Source organism: Pteropus medius, unplaced genomic scaffold (genome assembly GCF_902729225.1).
Source record: "Pteropus medius unplaced genomic scaffold, Ma_sr-lr_union100, whole genome shotgun sequence".
NCBI lineage: Eukaryota > Metazoa > Chordata > Mammalia > Chiroptera > Pteropodidae > Pteropus > Pteropus medius.
The window spans coordinates 11,015,708-11,036,108 of NW_024353517.1; the positions used below are offsets into that span (position 1 = coordinate 11,015,708).

At 40.9% G+C, this 20,401-nt stretch overlaps 1 protein-coding gene across 2 annotated transcripts; it reads right to left on the bottom strand.

The window, feature by feature from the left end:
- Window positions 1-1,979: 1,979 nt before the first annotated feature.
- On the bottom strand, window positions 1,980-16,955 carry APOD (apolipoprotein D). Of its 2 annotated transcripts, XM_039850768.1 has the most exons (5): window positions 16,714-16,955; window positions 13,365-13,516; window positions 8,783-8,904; window positions 5,493-5,581; window positions 1,980-2,597 (listed from the first exon to the last, which is right to left on the bottom strand). In XM_039850768.1, exons 2-5 carry the CDS (start codon window positions 13,485-13,487, stop codon window positions 2,362-2,364), a joined length of 570 nt encoding a protein of 189 aa, XP_039706702.1. In that variant the 5' UTR covers window positions 13,488-13,516; window positions 16,714-16,955; the 3' UTR covers window positions 1,980-2,361. The 2 variants fall into 2 exon arrangements, with proteins under 2 accessions (XP_039706702.1, XP_039706701.1); XM_039850767.1 differs by lacking the exon at window positions 16,714-16,955 and having other exon boundaries at window positions 13,365-13,810.
- Between the last annotated feature and the right edge of the window lie 3,446 nt (window positions 16,956-20,401).

Consider the following 20,401-nt stretch of genomic DNA (forward strand, 5'->3'; position numbering starts at 1 on the left):
GTGGATTGGTTGTCCCTAGCTCAGGTGGACACACCTCGATCTAGTCGGGTGTGTCTAGGGAGTTGGTGCTTCTGATTCTAGCTCTGCAGACAGCAAGGCCATATGCAGGAACCCTCTCTCCCTCCCTCCAGCACTGTGAGTGTGGGTGGGTAGACACCAGCTCCCATGAGGTTATGTAGTCTTCATAACTCTGAATTTTAATGAATGCCCAACATTACGTCAACTAGCTGTTACATAACTTATGATCCCATCCCTCTGCTGTTTTAATTTAGCTCCTTTCAGTTTGGGAGCTACCAGTAAAACAATGATGAACATTTTTATTCATACATTTTCCCCTTCATCTGGATTATATAAATTAATCTTTAAATTACATAGCAACTGCATTCTCTGAGTATCTTTAGGATATAAAACATAACCCTGCTTTTTTTGTTTGTTTGTTTAAAAAGCGTCTGTATTTGCTAGTGATTTATATGTAGGTAGTTATGGGCAAAATAATAGGAGGCGATATTTGGGATTTGCTTCCAAGCACTTTAGGAAAAAGATTGGAGGTGGTGGGTGATAGGTGAAGCAAGGTTGATGAACTGTTAATGACTGTTGGAGCTGATGATGGGTACAGGGAGGTTTAATACATACTATTGTCTTTATTTTGCTGTTTACTTCCCACTCGCCTTCTCTTCCTCTCTCTTCTGGATTTTTTGTTCTTTTTCCTCATATTTCTTCTGGATACTTGCTGTCCCCATGCTGCCACCTGGATTCCCCAAAGGTTTTCTCAGGGTCAGTCACCCCTGTTACCTGCTTCATAGTTTCCTTTTCCTTTATCAAAAACTTCAAGTCCATCCACCTATCCACCCACTCAGTAATTTATTCACATAAAAAATTTAAGCCTATGTATTGGGCAAGGCAGTAGAAAAGGTGCAAAATATAGTCACTTTCATTGCTTTAGATGTTACCAGACAGCTGTTAAGAGGAATACAAGCACAACTTGTTTTGTACCCTAAGATAAGAAATAGATAGGCAGCTTATCATTCTTGGGAAGAACTGTATTTTAGAAGAGAAGCCAAGTGCCCCCTGGTGGGTGGGAAGTGTGATAAAACACACTTCAATACCTCCCTCCTCCATACTGCCTTTTTCCCCAGTGGTATTCAGCCTTTAGGAATTTCGAACTGAAAGTTACATTTTGAGGTCATATTTATTTAGTAAAATGAAAATTGTACATATTAAGATCCTTGGAATTTTCGTAACCTTTAATATAAAGCAGAGTCTCAAGTCTCAAGGAAATTATATTCATGTCAAAAAAGCAAAAATCTTAACAAATGGCTTAATTTTCTATTCATTTCCCGAAATATCAGTAGATTATAAGTGTTATGTGAGCTAAATGAAATTGCAGGGTGAATAATTCTAGAGTCTCTTTCATTTTGAAAGTCACAGTGTAAAAAATAAATAAATAACTCAAGGTGGATCTTGACGCCCTGAAGCTGGAACTTATAGGGGTTCCTGTGTCTTATAGGGGTTGAGATTTTCTCGGAGCACCCATGGCTCCCTCCCTCTACATCCCTCTACCTTTGCATTTTTCAGCTTGGATTATAATTTCATCTTTACTTGTCAGTGTCCCTTACCAGTCTTTGAAATTCTGTGGGAGGACAGAGATTCTGTATTTTTCAATGTCTGGAATGCAATTGGGCCTCAGTAAATATCAGTCAAATAAAAGATTTTTTAAAAATGATTTTCTTTGAAAAATCCCCATTACTTCTCCCTGGTAGATTCTTTACTTCCCTGCACAGACCCCAAGATGGTCCCATTCTTCAGCTTGACTCTGAAGACCTCCTGATGAGAAAATAAATGCTTCAAGGAAACTGCCTGTCAGAGACTCTAAAACCCTAAATGATTCCCCCTAAAGGAATGCCTACTGCAGAAAGGGCCACCTGGATTTAGCTCATTCAAAATATACCTTTGTCATCAGTTTTCTCTTTCTAGAAACAAGGTTGTTACTTTTAAACTTAAACCTGTTCAGTGCTTAGGTTTTTTTTTTTTTTTTAAATAACCATTTAATCATTTCCAAATGTAAGGTTATAATTAAAAACCCACAATAATTGATCCACTTCAGAATTTACCATGATCACAGCAGATCAGCAACAAGTTTATTATTAAGCTCGCAAAGTAACAAGATAGTGAATGGCTAAGTTTTTGAGCCAACTTTCCTTAAGTTCCTCTCCACTGGCTTCTGCTGCCAAATTTCCCTTCTGGTATTTGCAATGATTTGCCATGGTGTGTTGGTTTGTCTTTATGAGGGGTTGGCAGGGTGGGGGAAGCAAAGCAAAAGAAAGAATATGGGGGTGAATGCAGCCTCCCTTTAGAAACTCGTTACAGAAACTCGGGGCAGTTTGCCTGATCTGTGACTGTCATTTTCTCGATGTCAATGTTATTAGAGGTCAGGATATCTTTTAAATAGGTCACTGTTTCCTGAGGAAGGTAAGGGTTTCTTCCCAAGATCCAAACGTGATCTACGTGAAACAGCCAGAGGATTGTGGTACAGGAGTACACGAGGGCGTAGTTCTTGTAGTCGGTGGCCAGGACCCAGTATGGAGCTGAAGGCATCACTGAGAACCAGAGGAGGGCAGTGTTAGGAGGGATCAGAGCAAGAGAAACCGTCATCTCCAGTACCTGGAAGCCAGGCTCTGCGGTCTTGGTTCTTCTAGATCAGCAGTTCTTAATTCTGGCTTTATGTGGAAATCATATAGGGGCTTTGAAAAATACTAGCCCCAACCTGCCCCTCCCTAGATTCTGATACGGAGGTGGTTGGTACTTTTAAAAGCTCCCCAGTGATTCGAATGTGCAGCCAGAGTTCAAAGCTAACATTCTGGATCCTCCCTGTGAGGACCTGGTATTGAGTTGGTCTCTGGAAGCCCATAGTAACTGGAGGTTTGGCTGGAGCCTCTAGACTGTCAGGCTGCACTTAGCACTAGTGCATAGGGAAGCACCATTTAGCTAAGTGCAGTCAAGAATGTAAGGTCAGGGGTCTAATGCTTTCTGAGTCTGCACTACCCAGCTTCTTCTCAAACTTGATCAAGAAAGGAGGCAGTGGCTGGCTAGCTTTGGTTCGTTTGTTTTTCTTCCTGCCTTCCCTTCAAAATCCTTCCATTCCTAAGAATACGGTAAATGAAGCAGTAACAGGTTATAAGCTCTTGCTTACAAAGGGCCTATGGAGATCCATTGGCTGATATCTGCATAACATCAAAAGCCCAAGATTAAAGGGGTCCTTAAGAGAAGAGAGAGAGGATTTACCCTCTCTACCTGAATCCAGAAACTTCCTGTGTGAATTTGAACTCTACAGCCAAGCTCCAAGCCCAGGAAAACTCATAGCACAGCTGGTTAAGGTTAAGTGGAAGACAGACCCACATGGAAGAAAGCTGTGTGCCGACCCCATAAGAACAAAAGGCTTGGACACATATGCAGTCCTGGGTGATTTGCTTTCCTGGGTTTTAAGCATCCCACCCCCTCTACTCAAAAATAATCCCACAGTTTGCCAAGTCAAACCAGAGCTCAGTGCTTGTGAGGGACCATGCCTGCTGGACAAAGGCAGTGTGTGAGTGGTTTGAGTTTGGCTGGGAGTCAAGGACTGAGCTGGGTTTCAGGACCACACAAGAGAACTGGTCCAGATGACCACCCAGCAAGGTGCCTCCTACCTCTCACTTCCCACCTGTTCATAAATATGAAAACAGAATAACGCTCGGAGGACATCTGGACGGAAGCCTGGACAAGGCTGCAGGGCCTAGACTGAGTATTGTTCTGACTTACTTTTCTAGCACTGTTGGTGCCACCTGCTCGAATCACTCATGAGAGCATATATTCATCAAATATCTGCTACCGTTGAACTTCAACTGCTTTGTGTGTTTTTTGCTGGACTGAGAGTTCGTCAGCTCTGAGTAATCTGCGGAAAACACATCTTCTACCTCCTCTAGCAGCAGCAACAGCAGCAGCAGCATCGTGTCCCACTTGCATACAGTCAGGCAGACACATTCTGTCTTCCTCCCACAGGGTCTAGCGCTCAAGCATAAATTTGCTCAGATATTTCCTCTTAGTAAAGAAAACTTCCATGTCTTTATCAGAAAACTTTAACAGTCTCCTATTGCTTAGGGAAGGACCTTTAAACTCTCTAACACAGCATCGGAGGCCCTTCCCAGTCTTGTCTCCCGCTCCGTGGACACTCCTATGTTCTAGGGTTTTTCTCCAGGCCTTTTCTCACCCCATTTGCTCCACTTGGAATATCCTTTCCCATAACTTCCCATACACCTGCAAAACCCAATGCAAATATCTGATCCCTTCAACCACAATAAATCTCTTCCTCCTCTGTTTCCCCAGCCAACTGCTCTGGCCGGTCCTTTAACTCCTGTCTCAGGCTTCCTAAGAAGGTCGTACACATAATATTTGACCTTCACTGCCATCCCCATCCCCCAATTGAGAGTTTGGAGACTTAGGTTTTAGTCCCATCTCTACCTCTAATTAGTCCAGTGACCCAGTTTTTCTGCCCTTCTGCTTTCTTATTTGTAGAAATAACAAGAAAAACTGACCTGTAAAAATCCCTTTACAGCTCACAGAGCATGTATTATCTAGTTTATCTTCACAACACTGGGTGTAGATGCGAAGTTAGTTTGCCCATAGTCATATATGTGGGAGGAACTGTTTTCTTCTCCCAGTATTCCTATCTTGGTCTATAAAATAAGAACTTCCTCTTTGCCCCACTCTGGGGCCTGGATCAGAGGAGGAATGGAGGAGGAGGGTAGTGATTCCTCTTGCAGCTAGTGATTTTAATATCTGCCCCGCAGATGGGGAGAGATGCTCCCAAGTACTTTTGGCATTAGAAAGCCTCACAGTTTTGAGCTGAATTCTCCAGTGTGTCTATCGCTGGTAAAACTAATATATGGTGCTTTCTCTGGTGCCTGTGTCCATTCCTTGCTTAGCCCAGAACTCAGAGGGCAAATGCCTGTGATTAAATCTCTCAAGGACCCCAACAATGTGGCTGGAAAGTGGCAGACAGGACAATGACTCAAACTTACCTTCGCTCTTGCTGTCTCTTGCCTCCAAGGTTTTGTACATATTAGTTGTCCTGCTAATAACTACTAGTTTTTCAAGCCTCAGTTTCCTCTGGAAAACAAGACTAGATTGGGTCTCCTACTGCTCAAGCACTGTGTGCTCCAATCTGTGCTTCCTCTATTGAAATGTTCACTGTAGTTTTAGAGTAAATTGCCTGGATGCTTGTCAGTATCTTCACTGGGATGCAACCTCCTCAGGGACAAGAGCTAGCTCTGTCTTCCTCATCATGGCATCTCCAGCATCTAGGCCAGTGCCTGGCATGTGGTAGGTGCTCAACAAATAACTATGCATTGAATCATTATAGATGACACTCTGATATGACATAAGTGCTCCAACCCAGAGCTCTAGCCTTTAGTTTGCCTATCTCCTGTCCCTGAAACCTTTTGAAAGTGGATACTTACACCAGAAAAACTTCACTCCCAGCTTGGCAGCCTCTGTGAGGTTGGCTTGGGAGGCTTCACCTTCAATTTGATTCACGGTTCCATCGGATCTGCAGTGAGTTAAAAATCAAACAAACAACAAAAAAAACGAAACTCATTGAAAGCCAAAAATCAATAAATGGCAAGATTTGCGGCACTGAGAACCATGGTGGCCGACATTGTGATTTCTGGTTAGAGAGGCTCTGGAAGGCAAGCTAGACTCTCGTGCCACTCCTTCCCCTTTTTTTGTGACTGTCTCTGAGATCAGGCTGAGGAAGATGACCTTGGGTGGATGAGAAGCAGGAATTGCGATTGGGTAATATGTTAGGTCTTGCACTTAGACTGTTTGCAATAGCCTGCAAGGCCATTCCCTGCTCCCAGGCTCTGGAGAAAGAGGGAGTAAAAGAGAAGGAAAAAACAATCAAAACAACCCAATACACTGAGAATTCACTTCTTAAAAGTGAATCACTTATTAAAAATGAGAAGAGGCCAAAGGAAAAAACAAAGACTGACTTGATTACTGAAAATACTACAAAACATGGAGTCTGGAGATCTGCAAGCTTTTTCCCCTTTTGGGGCCTCAGTGATCTCGTGTGACATCATCTGTCTCATAAAAGGGTTTGCCCACCTGAACTGAGACCCCTTCCATTTCTGCAAGCTTCTGACTGAGTATGAGAGATTTCAACGTAATTCAGGTAAAAGCAGGCAGTGAGCATTTACCTTATTTCGTGATTCTCAGGTGTATCCAGGTCTCAGAGACATTAAATGTGAAGAAATGTGCATCATACAATTAATGCCACTTAATATTTATGTCATTTCTTTCTTAGTGACATGTAAAATGGTGGTGTGTCTTAAAAGTGATGGTCTTAGGTAAATGAAATACTTCCACTCTTCTGAAGGGAACTGGCCCCATTTCTGGATAAACTCTCCATGACCCCATGGACCCAGGAGAGAGAGGAATGGCCTGGAGATGGAGGCCGTGCAGGAAGGGTGCTCAGACATTAGGGCACTCTCTTTAGGAAGTCAGGAGAGGATCCGCTTGTTCACTAGTCCTCAAGGGGGCAGACAAACTAAAACTAGAGCAATAGTATATGTCAGAAAGTCAGTAGGCTATGGTTAGTGGTGATGGATGTCCTAGAAACCAGACAATAAGCACCAGATAAGCGAGGGTGGTAAATGTACTCTGATGGTCTGCATGCATTGTCTGTTTATCATCAAGTAGGGCCAGAGACTGTGCCCTGCTCTCTCACCTGGAACTCAGCCAGCCTGGGAAGATGGCCCCATTTCTATCTGCATGCAGTTGCTTAGCAACAAACCAGTCCCTTCCCAGCAGGCTTTCCCCCTTTTTAATATCATTTGCGTTGTGCTCCAGACCAGCTTTTAAAACACTAGCTTCTGATCATTAACTCACAACTTGTTCATGGGAAAATGCATGAGTATTTTCAAGGGTAGCAGCAAATTAACAGTAACAGTGATATCTATTAAATGGTTACTATACACCAAATGCTTTACATGTGTTGCCTCACTAATGCTCACAGAGCCTTCTGGGGGAGGCGCTATGCTTATTGCCATTTTACTGAGGAGGAAAGGGAGGCTGAGAGGATTATTACAATTAACCTAAGATCGTGTTGTTAGTAAGTGGCAGAACCAGGGTTTGAGACTCAGCAGCTAAACTCCAAAGCCTGAGCCCTTCAGTTCCCGACCCTGTGCCAGCTACTTTGTCCTCAAATTCTTTGACACTGGCTAAGTGTGTTCCGCTCAGACTCTCTGCAGTATTCCTAGAAGGAGAAATGAGACCATTTTCCTGAACTAGCAAATCTTTTTCCATGTTCCCTTTTACCTTAACCAGATGTGACCCTAGGGGCAAAGTGACCTAACAGTCAGGATCCTGGCCAACTCCAAAAGAGAGGTAGCGGGGATCACATAGGTTTGGGGGTCTGTGTCATTGACTTTTGACCTTAGAATGGAACAAAATATTTGAATGAAGTTATTGCCATTTGGGGGCCTACAGAATTCCTGTCAGATTTTCTGGGTGTCTACATCTCAATTCCTGGGCTCTGAAAAAGCTGGATTTTTTTTTAGAGGCTCTCAATAGCCTTACTTTGTTTCTTAGGTTTATACAGGGTCGGGAAGTCAACCCACTGTGTTTTGCTCACAGGAAGCTTAGAGGATAATAAGATGGTCTCAGAAAGCCCCTCTGAGCCTAAGTAACATCCAGGCTAGCTTATAGTTTTCTTCTTGGAGTTGAACATAATTCTCAGATCCTGTAGGGAACAGGAAGGACAACCCCTCTTCTCAACCTTCCTTTCATCTGTCTTCAGTCTGCTTCCCCATTTCACTTTTCCTTGGATTGGAATCTCAGCTTTGTCACTTATAAGCTGTGTGACCTTTGGGAAAATTATTTCTCTGTACCTGTTTCCTCATCTATAAAAATGGGGTTAATAATAGTACTACTTCAGGGTTGTTATGGGAGTAAATGAATACACACACACACACACACGTATACACATATACACACAGAATAGTGCCCTGCACATAGGAAATGCTTAATAACTATAAGTTACTGTTGTTTATTGTTGTCCTTACCTTTGTTGATGGAAGGTGGGTAAGTTTTTCTGAGGCTTTTTAAAGTTTGTGCTTTTCAAAATGTGAATTTGAGGATCAAATATCAATCTGTGAGAACCCTCAGCCATAGAAAAGTATACTTCTATAGAATATCCTGTTCGCATAACTTAGACTGTGATTACATATGTATTTGATCCTTGTTTAATAAGAAAAGGAGTTTTCTAATAGTTAAAGCTGTCTGGAGATGAGATAAACTGTCATGGAAGGTGATGAGCTACCAGTTGCTGGAAGCTTCAAACATAGCTGGATGCCCTCCGTTAGTAGATCATATAGAAAGGTCTCCTCCCTTGGTTTAGACATCTGACAAGGTTGTCTCTGGTGTCCTTTGCTACCAGAATCTCTATTTTGCAGTGAGAGCAGGAACTCTGCAGTTTGGGTCACTGTTGAGTCCCTAGTGCCTCTCACAGGGTCCAAAACACAGTAGGTGGTCAGCAAGTGGTCATGGAAATGAGTGAGCAACCTCTAGTCCCCACTCTCCTGCCTGCCAAAAGCTTTCATCTCAGGACCTGTTATGAGCAGGCAGCCTAGGCCCAGAAATGATCGTGTCCTCCCTGAACTAGACTGCAAGGACACCCAGTCACCCCAGGACAGCTCTCTGCAGGATCAGCCCCAGGATGTGCAAAGCCTTTGAAATCACAGCCACTCACCTCAGCTCCTGGTTTAGCACTTTGATGTTTCCGTTTTCCATTAGTGAGTAGTTGGCTTGGATGCAGCTTCCCTTCTCAAAGCTTACTGGGATCTTCTCAATTTCATACCATTTTCCAAGGTACTGCAGAGACAACAACAAGAGCAAAACCCTGTGGCTCTCTGGGGACCTGCAAACTCTTCTCCATTGTTGTCTTTCAGAGAAGAGCCCTTTCCTGAGAAACCAGGCAAAATGGGCTGCATTGTTCCCAGTGCAACTGAGCAAGATATTGATTTAAATAAGAATAAGTGAATCGGATGTGTGGGCATTGGTTGAATGCCACATTCTATTCCTAAAGTGCTCTTTATTTAGATATGCTCTCAGTGTCCCCTTCAGCCAGAATCTGTGAGATATTCTAAACTCTGTCAAAGAAAGAGATTAGTTTAGGTGACGTAAGGTGCCATCTCAAACATTTTGATTCCACAAGGCATCTCTGAATTGTCTACAAAGTCAGATATGTTCACTGCGGGGAGCTGAGACTCCAGAACTGGTTGAATTCTCCTCACATGACCCCATGCAGGGAGTTAGTCACAAAGGCTTTTGGCAAATGATCAGGACTTGGAATACCTGCATCATTCTTTCACAGTGGGCTTTCCTTCGGTTAGTAATTTTGGTGTACAGAGTCAGCTTTAAAGGAAGCGCACAACTGTGTGGGTGAGGACAGGCATCCTCCTGCTTCCATATCTTGCCTTGAATAGAAGCCACACCAATTTACAACCTTCGTGAAGGGCATTTTGGCAATAGCTAGCAAAACTAAAAATATATATACTCTTTGGCCCAGCAACTTCACTTCTGGGAATGTATCCACCTGGTAATAAGAAATGATGTATGTGTAAGGTTATTTGCTGCAGCGCTATTTATAATAATAAAAAACAGGAATAAGTCTCAGGGAGCATTATTAGCAGTGGACTGGGTAAATAAATGATGGCACATCCATACAGTGTAATGTTATACATTTTTTTTTAAAAAAGAGAGATGTGCAATTATCTCCAAGATACATTTAATGAAAAAAGTCAGGTGCAAATAATGTATATATTAGGCTACCTTTCATGTAAAAATTATCAGTTATTTAGAAAAAGTTATTAGTTTTCTATTGATGCTATAACAAATTAACACAAGCTTAAAACAACACAAGTTTACTTTCTTATAGTTCTGCAGGTCAGAAGCCTGACCCGGGTCTCACTGGGCTAAAATCAAGATATTGGCAGGGCTATGTTCCTTTCCAGAGACCCTAGAGGAGAATCTGTGTCTTGCTTTTCCCAGGTTCTTGAATGTCAGTTTCTCTGCCTACATAAGGAGAATGCAATATTTAAAAAGAACCCTAGGAAGGACGAAGTATAACTATCTCTATTTGCAGATGACATGATTTTGTACATAGAAAACCTAAGAAATCCACACACACACGAAAACTATTAGAGATAACAAATGAATTCATCAAGGTTAAAGCATACATCAATATACAGAAATCAAATATATTTCTACACTTACAATGAACATTCTGCAAGTGACATTAAGAAAATTCCATTTACAGTAACATCAAAGAATAAAATAGTTAAGAATAAATTTAACTAAAGAAAAGTAGAAGTTGTACTCTGAAAACTGCAGTTCTGAAAGAAATTAAAGAGAACCTAAGTAAATGGAAAGATATCTTAAGTTCATGAATTGGAAGACTTCGAATTGTTAAGATGGCTATTAAAACTCCCAACTGGCTTCTTTGCAGAAATGACAAACTAGTCCTAAAATTCATATGGAAATGCAAAGGACTCAAAATTGCCAGAAGAACGAAGTTGAAGACTCACATGTTTGGATTTGAAAAACTTAACTACGAAGCTGTAGTAATCCAGATTATATAGTACTGGCAGAGGGATAAACATATAGATACTGGAATAGACTTGAAAGTCCAAAAGTAAACTCTTAAATTAAAAAAAAATTAATTGATTTTTGACAAGGATGCCAAGACCATTCAAAGAGAATATAATAGTCTTCTCAACAAATAGTTCTGGAACAACTGAATATCCACATACAGAAGAATAAGTTAGACCCCTATAACACACTATATATAAAATCTAACTTAAAATGGATAAAAGACTTAAATGTTAAGTCTTACTTCTATAAAATGTTTAGAAGTAAATATAGAAGTAAATCTTCATAATCTTGGATTAGGAAATGATTTTTTAAAGTAAGACATCAAAAGCACAAGCAACAAAAGGAAAAATAGATAAACTGGACTTTATTGATATTAAAAACTTCTGTGCTTCAAAATACACAAGACATTAATAAAGTTAAAAGACAGTCTGTGGAATGGGAGAAAATATTTACAAATCAGTATCTGATAGGGACTTGTATCTAAAATATATAAAGAATTCTAATATAGCAATAGTTAAAAGATAGATAACCTAATTTAAAAATGGGCAAAGGACTTGAATAGACATTTCTACAAAGAAGACATACAAATGACAAATAAGCATGTGAAAAGATGCTCAACATTATTAGCCATTTGGGTAATGCATACCAAAACAACAATGAGATACCACTGTACATCCACTAAAAATGGTTATATTCAGAAAAATGACAATAACAAGTATGGGCAAAGATATGGAGAAGTAAGAACTATACATTGCTGGTGGGAATACAAAATGGTGCAGATCTTTTGGGAAACAGTCTGACAGCTTATCAAAAGATTAAACATAAAGTTACCATATGACCTAGTAATTCTATTCCCAGGTATATATATACCCAGGAAAACTAAGAACACATGTTCACCAAACACACACACACACACACAAACAAGCAAACAAAAAAACCTTGGACACGAATGCTCATAGCAGCATTATTCCTAATAGTGAAAAAATGTAAACTATCTAAATGATGAACAGATAAACAAAATGTGGCATAATTTGTTGAGTAAAATATTATTCAGCCGTGAAAAGGAATGAAGTTCTGATATGTACTACAATATAGATGAACCTTGAACACATTATGCTGAGTAAAAGGAGTCACAAAAGACCACATATTGTATAATTCCATTTTTATGAAATGTCCAGAATAGGCAAATTTATAGAGACAAAAAGTAGATTATTGGCAGACAGGGTTGGGGGAAATAGGGAATAACTTTTAATGGGTACGGGATTTCTTTTGGGGATGATGAAAACGTTCTAAAATTGATTGTGGTGATGGTTTTATAATTGAATATACTAAAAACCATTGAAAGTGAAACTACTTTAAACAGGTAAATTGTATAGTATATGGACTATATCTCAATAAAACTTATTTTCAACATTCTGCTTTACTCCTCAAAGGACTTTTGTAAATACAGATCAACTATAATTTCCAAAGCATCTTGGGATTTTTACCAAAAAAGCTGAAATGCAACTCAAATTACTTAGGTTTTTTTTTTCTATAAAGCCACCTGTGGACCACCAGGGTTACCTGAATAAAGGGATCAGCCCTTAATAATTAATAGAGTAAGTCAATGTAGACTTCAGTGTACTGTATCTCCCCTTCCTACCTCCCCTGTTTGAGCTCTTTATTGACGGTGCTCCTTCCCCATCCCCCTCAGACTCTGAGCTCTCTTCCCTCACTCCTCTACCTAACCCTACCCCCAAGAGGTCCCAACACTCACCTAAGTGTGAGTGACTGATAACAAGGTTGATGTTACTATAACAAGTGCCACTGCCACTACTAAGAAGAGACTTTAACAGGGAGTGGCAATGGGCATCTCTAAGTCATGTCATCCAATAGCTGCCTCTTTCTGCTGCTCCACCCCCCTGGCCATACAGATATCCAGTAAGGCTGGGCCTAATCTGAAGAACAAAAGCCATAGATGGGGGAGCTAGTTATATTGATATCTCTTTAGTGCAGGTAACAAGAAAGCCCATTGGGGAGTTCTGTCCTCTCCTAGGCCGTTCGGGTAATCCTTGGGTGTCCTGCACTACTAAGAAGCCTAGTTTTGAATACCCGTCTGCAATTACCAGCTGTGTGGCAATGCAGCTTACGAGCTTTCAGACATTCGGCTTCTTCATCTGTAGAATGGGGATAAGATTACTGCAGCAGCTGCTGTTGATGCCCTGTCTGTGTCCTCTCAGCTCACCTCTGGGTTTACCTCAGCCACGGTGGACGATTCCCATGCAGGCTGCCTCTGTGTCTCCTCTGCCAGATGGCTTTGCCCTGGGAGCTCCCACGTCTACTTGCATTCATTTGCAAGACAATCTGAGGCGCATTCCACACATTCCCTGAGAGGATCCCCAGCAGGATTGAACCCCATTGTTCATAGAGTAACCTGCTCCTGAAAGTACGCTTTATTGCTTTCCTGCCGTCTCGGTCTCACTTTCCCCACATGCTCACTGTGCTTCCTGAGATCATCTTCCAGAAACTCCCTGCTGCCAGTTTTGTCTTGTCTCCCTTGAGAGAACTGCGGATAAGGTATGTACCTACCCCCAGGCATGCTGTGGCCATCAAAGCAGAATGAGAAAACTGAGCCTTTGTAAGGTGCTTATTCTAACAGGAGACAATAAAACAAATGCGAAGTTAGCCTTTTACCACACCTTATTCACATCGAAATTCTTCTGCACAGGAGGAGTCGGGCACTTCCCAAGGTGGAATGCTTGTCCCTTTGCCACACCAAAGAGGCCAGCCAGTGCGGAAAGCAGCAGCAGAGCAGTCACCATCTTGGTGGCTGGGTGGCTGGAGATGGAACCTGGAATTGGAGCAAACAAAACGGCTGGAGTCTTCTTATCAATCATTGGAGAAAGATTTCTGGGCTGGCCAGTCCCTCTGTGGGCAATCAATCCTCCCATTCAGCCATCTGAACCCCTCATCCTCCAGTGCCACCTGAATTGTCAGCACTGCTGGGAGGCCTTCCTCCAGGACCTTTGCACCTCCAGTGGAGCATGTTCTGCCTGGTATTGGGGTTTGTTGGATTTATTTTGTAACCACTCCCGCTCACCAAATTAGGCAGTTTTCAAAGGTGGACACTGTGTCTGTTTCTCCTTGGACTCACCCACAGAACCTCTCAGTGCCAGGCACAGTAGATACTTGAATGAACAGAAACAATGTGGCAGCAGGGGGACAGGCAAAGGGGGAAGAGATTGAAGCTGTCAAGTGAACCATTAGAGAGAAAAAAACAAAACAAGCCATGCACAACATTTAGCGTCTTAGGTGATTCATAAGAGAAATGCCTCGCTGACCGCCCCTCCCCGCCCCTCCCCGCCCGCCCCATCTTGCTGGGCTGTTCGCCAACCCAGGAGTAGGCCTGGAAACCTTAACAGGGACCCCCGGAGCGCTGGGGACACCAGCGTCACCCTGACTGGGTTTGAATTTTGACTTTGCCACATACTAAGTATAACTGTGTCCAATTATGCTTTAGTTTCCTGGTCTATTAAGTGAGAATAATAATCATACCCCGCTCATGAAGTTTTTAGAGAATTAAATGAGATAATTGAGAGGGCATTTTGAGTAGTGTCTGACACAGAGAAAATGCTCAATTAATGCTAGTTACTGTTACTATGAAAAGCAGAAACAAATGATTATTTCCTGAATTTCTTTTTTTAAAAATTTGTTTTACATTCTGTTGGGGATATTTTTCATAGATGTGTAATTAACTAGAAAAGGACTATAACTGGCATAAAATTGTGCAACAAGCATTTTGGCCCAAAAGGTTCTTCGGGCAGTGGAAGCTGCTTTGAGGAGGGGCAGAGGGCAGGGGTGGGAGGCTACAGGGCTGCTGGCAGGGTATGGGTGTCTCGGTTGCTCCCTGCTTCTTTCACTGACTTGTTTTCAGTCTGTTCTCTTCCTTGTGACTCCTTACCTGTAGCTGCACAAGAGCTATTTCCAGCTCTTCGCTTCTCTCCCCGTGATGAGGAGGACTGAGTCAATGCAAGCAAAATGTTCTCAGATTTGAGCATTTAAAAGGATGTGTCATCGCAGGAATAATTATAACCACTTTATTATGAGTCTCTAAACCTTCAAATAACCTTTAATAATCAATAGCTTTTCTTCTGGAGGTTTCCTTGTCGGTTTCAAAAGAAAAATTGCATAATGAGTACAAGCTGCCAGCAGGGGTCAGGGGGGCCCCAGCTGAGCCCCTCTTTAGCAAGTATGCAGCGGGACCACCTTCCTTAGTCTCTGAAGCTCCGTTTCCCACCTGCCCCTACCACCACTTAAACAACACCTGTCTTTTAAACTTTCCAGGGATGATGGATTTGCAGAAACCCAGCCTAAACCCACAAAAATTTGCATCCATTTCCAAGAGGTTCTCAGAATCACTGGAGCTCTACTCTGCCCCCCTCCCCCCACCCCCGGAGGTGCCAAGCTCAGTGCCTAACCTCAAAGGATGCACACTCTACAGGGCCCCTCAAACCGTGCAGGACCTTAAAGGTCATTTATCCAACCCCTCCCCCACCCAGGTGTACAGATGGGGAAGCTGAGACCTAGAAGGGCAAAAGGTGGGACTCAGGCCCCATATCCAGCTCTCCATTCTGCCCCTGAACCATGCTTCCTTCTGCACACCACCTTTGGTGGCTTTCAATAAATCTACCCTCTGTTATCTGATGAGTCTCGTTTCACCATGTGACAGTTACACCAAAAGTTAGTTCTACATCTTATTCTGACAACTATCTTATTACAAAATGTTCTATTGTGGGCTGAAACACATTTTTTTCAGCTTTGTAGGAGGATTTCAGAGCAAGACTAATTCCCCTTAATTGCATCTCTTTTATAGATGCCTCTTTATTGTAGAAATGTTATTCCTATAGTTAAATTGTTTTGTGAGAGAAAGGGTTGATACCATCCAAAATTTTGTGTGTCCCTTCCATTCTAAATTACATTATTAACATGTACCTATGAACTTAGGTATATAGGACATATTTTTGTATATTTCTAATACTAATGGGAAGATTGACCTAATGAGGAGAGTTTAAATACTTTTAAAAATAAATACAATTTAGATATTATTTTGACTGAATAGTAAATAATTTAAAAATAATTCTATTAAAGTTACTTAGCACCTACCCTGGGCCAGTACCAACTCTGAGAATCACTGCTCACACTCACTGAACTTCCCCACCAAAAAGTCCAGGCGTTAGTATTTTCCATGTGCCATGCACCAAATCTTCACAACATCCTATCTGAAAGAGTCCTACGCTGGCATTCTCTTCGTGCACAATGAAATTTATTTGCCCAGATTACTTCCTGGTGAGCTGTGAAGCCAGAACTTATGTCTAAGAGTCTGAAGTCAACTCCTACGTGTTAGCTGGGACCTAGTCGCTGATCTCAAGGAGCTGTAGAGCATTAACGACCAGATTTTTAGATTTCGCATGATAAAATACAATGCATTTCTACAAGGGGATCTTGAAAACCCATTTAGCTATTGAATCTAACAAGAAAATGTATCTTCTGAAGAAAATATTTTTGTGCCATATTGTTAAGTTCATTTTCTAGTCACAATGAATTCCAGTTCACTTTTCAGTTAGTTTTATTATAATGCACAGTTGGATAACAACTCCCTGATAATTCATCTAATATAGTATTGGTGTGGAAAATGTTCTCATCATCTCATATAGTATAGATGTGGGTGCATAGTGCCCCACTCAAAGCAGAACACTTTAAAGCAAGTCAACATTGGGTTGGTACCCTAGCTCTGGCATTTGTTGGCAGTCTTATCTTTAGCCTTGCTTAGAATATCTGAACCTCAATTTCCTCATCTGAAAAACGGTACTAACAATATCTACCTTGAAAGGTTGTTTGAGGAAAAATGAGACTAACTCTGTGAAGCTACTGGCACAAGCCCTCAATCATGTTATTATTTTTAGCTGAAAAGAGGCAATTGAAAGTCAACACAATTTCTATTTTTAGGCATTATTTATCATAAATGAAAATCAAAACTATAGTACATACCTTTTTTTAGTCAAGACGTAGGCAGTTTCCACATGCAAAATCATCCGACTTCAGATGCCTTGTCTTTGGTGGTTGGCTTCTCCCAAGTTGTTTTATAAGCTTCATCAGGTCATTGATGTTCAATTTTATGCATGCCACACCCCTACAGTTCAGGAAGGCTGACCTAAAAGCTTAGCTCTGTATAAAACACAAAGATGGAATGTTTTGTCCATCTCCCTCCCCCAATTTCCTTCACAGCTGCTCCCTGAAGAAGAAACAAGGAGATATTGTTTGTGTGTGTGTGTGTGTGTGTGAGAGAGAGAGAGAGAGAGAGAAAGACAAAGTGCATTTCATTCAAAACATCTTTTTTTGCTATGTGGATTTTCTAATTTAATTTTCTTAGACTGCATTTTTAAGTTCCAGTAAGATGAGTTGCAACATGTTTTCAAACATCTGGTATTTATTTTTCATTTTTGTGTAAATGAAAAATCAACAATCCTATTTCCTGAAATGGAGCATGAATTCCAACCAATGTGGTCCCTGGTCTGGAATGTGGCTCAAACAACAGAGTGAAAGTTAGAAATTGGAGGTGGCTTTCTATGTGATCCTGGGCAAGCCACTCACCTCTCTGCGCCTCAGTCTCCCCACTGTAAAGTAGAGACTGTCATTTCCATCTCCACCAGAGCTGGGGGTATAGTGGAGATACCAGTTCTAAAACATTTGGGGCTAAAAGTTGAGAATGCCAAAGGTGTCTTCTGCAGTGTCTTCTGCAGCAACTCTCCTCTGTACCTTTGATGACCCTCCCAGTTACATATTCTAGGAAGCCTATTACTGCTTGGGGTGGGGGTTGGGGGTATAGATTTAAGTCCAGGGGTACTTCTGGTTGAGCATCACCTTTCTCTATGGAATAAACAGTTTTGACTCTCATGAATTGGATTCTATACCTTTGTGATAGGTGGGAGGTATTTTTAATGGCTATAGATAAGACAGTATGTTTATAGCAGACTTAGATCCTAAATAAAATTCACTCTCAAATTTGTAAGCAACTGAGAAAAATTTACAGCATTGAGCTTTATAAACATTAAAACAACAACAGTAAGAGTGAATCCTTAACATACCAAACTTTGGGAGCTCTTTCTTTGGAATGTCTTTTACCTTTTCAAGAAAAGAGGGGGTTCTTATTCCTTTTCAGGGCTCTGACTCTCGTTGTCCTCCTGTAATGCTTTCCCTCAGAACCTTGCAGGGCTTTCTCCCCCCTCCCACATCCCTACTCAAATTACACTTTTTAAAAAAGGCCTTCCTGACCTTTCAAAAATAGTACTCTTGTCACTACCACTTTGCCTGCTTCATTATTTTATTATATCCTTACCTGAAATTATATCTTTATTTATGTATTTTCTTGCTTATTATATATATTTTTTCCACTAGGATATAAACTCTATGAGTGTAGAGAATTTGTCCCATTGACTTATTGCTGTACCCCCAATGTCCGGGGCACATAGGTGTCCAACAAACACTTCTAAATTGAATGGAAGAGACATGTCTATTCAAAGAATTTACTAAACATTCTAAGATATGCAAAAGGAGCTAAAGGTAATATTTAAGAAACTTCTATTTGAATTGTTTCCCGGGAAAGAACTAGCCTGTAAGTTTTCATATTTTCCTTACTTGTGTCACATTTGTCACCAAGAATTGCCTGTCATTGAAGAAATACACAATTAGCCTCTCGTCAACATCATAAAAAAAATACACGGTTAGTCTCTATTCTGAATAGTTTGCACAATTTCCCACAAGGCAAGTCACTAAAGTTTCCAAATGTGTAAGTTGGAGATTGATATATTTATATATTTTATTCCTCCACACTGAATCAATAACTGTTGAGCTGAAGGTACTAGTGTAAAAGTCACAGCATGAGAAAAATCACATTGTCTTTCTGGGTCTCCATTTATTTTTTTCTGTAAATGTTGTCAAATCATATAACTTAAGGAAATCCTCCCTTCACATGTTTCCGGAATGTGGAGCCAAGTGCAAGTTCTACGATCTATGATGGACCCGAGATGCTTTGTTCTCGGGTCCATCATAGATCGTAAAACAAATCTGATCTATGTTCTAAAGAAGTCTTTGTTTTTTAGTTCCCAAACAATGCACATTTGTTGTAAACAATTAAAATAGTACCAAAATATAGGACTCGAAAAGTGTAAGAGCCTTATAATCCCACACCTCAGAGATAACCATTGTTATGTTCGCATTTATTTTCTAGGTATTTCTATACAGATCCTAACATAATAACAATAAGAGCAAAAAATCTAGTGTTCTGGACCTTGCTTATTTTCATGTTAAAATTTATCTCTCCATATCAACACACATAGATCAACTTCATTTTTTTAACCTGCTGTAAAACCTTGGTTTTACCTGACAGCTCATTTCTTCAAGGAAATGGCTTGTGGTTTTACAGGAAAGCAGTTCTGTGGTTAGATGATCTTTTATCATGTAGGTAATTGCTTGGGTTTCACTATAAAGCCCTCAGGGAAGATGAAAGGATTTTGGTGGGCTCTGTAACAAGAAATAGAGAACTATCCCATCTTAAAAAAAAAAAAGTTTTCCCGATGAAAACTTCTCCATTTATTAATAAGTGGTTCTTTCGATCAGAGTCATCCTGTATACTATTCTAAAGTTATTTTTCTTTTGTCGGTTAAAATAAAGGGGGAAATAACTGTACTTTTCATGTGAAAACCAAGACTGTAAGAGTTTTCAATAACATAAATTTATTTAAGACTGACCTCAAAAGTTCTACTCTCTAGAATGTCTCCCTGAATTCTTGCCCATCCCATGCAGCATCTCTCATTCTCTGCTTTATGTTTCCACAGCACATGATGCTTTGTTCTCGGGTCCATCATACTGTGTTAGACATCACCCTAAGGCTCCTCAACTCCTCTGGAGACTGTCAGGTCTGAGTAGATTTGTCTTTTTATCCCTGGTAAATTGCATAATGCATGATATGCGGTAAGTGTTCACTAAATGTTATTGGATGATTAAATGAATAATAGAATGTGTAATTCTCATTACTCGTGGAGATTTATTATTTACTCCATGATTTATTCAGATGTCCTCCTCCTTCTCCTTTTTGACCCCTTGTGACCATTTCCTTCATCACTAGGAGATGGAACCACTTGAGAGTTCAATGGCACCAAGCCTCTGGTGAACAGCAAGAAGCAATCAAAGTGATGAAAACTACAACTTGACTTGGTACAGGGAAAGAATATTGAACTGGAAGGCAGGATGCCTGGGTTTTGGTCCTAGCTCTGGGGTTAATTCACTCATTCATTCACTCTTTCAACAACATAGATCAAGCCCTGCCATGTTCAGACACTGTCTTCAGTCCGGCTGATGTAGTAGTGAAAAAGAAAGACAGCAAACATCCTAGCTCTTATGGAGCTTATCTTCTGGAGGAGAGTGAGACACACAGGTAAATACAAGAGAATAGGATGATGTGCTTGGGCTTGACTGGGTGGCTACCTCACCTGGTGGTCAGGAATAGCCTCTGTAAGTATTACATTTAGGCTGAGATGTGAACAATAAAAAGAAACCGTTCAAGGATTATGGAACTAACAGTCCAGGAAGAACTGTCAGTTCTAAGACTTTTATTTGAGTTGTTTTCCTGGGAAACTCTCTGAGGGAGAGAAACACAACCCTACCAGGGAAATTCTTA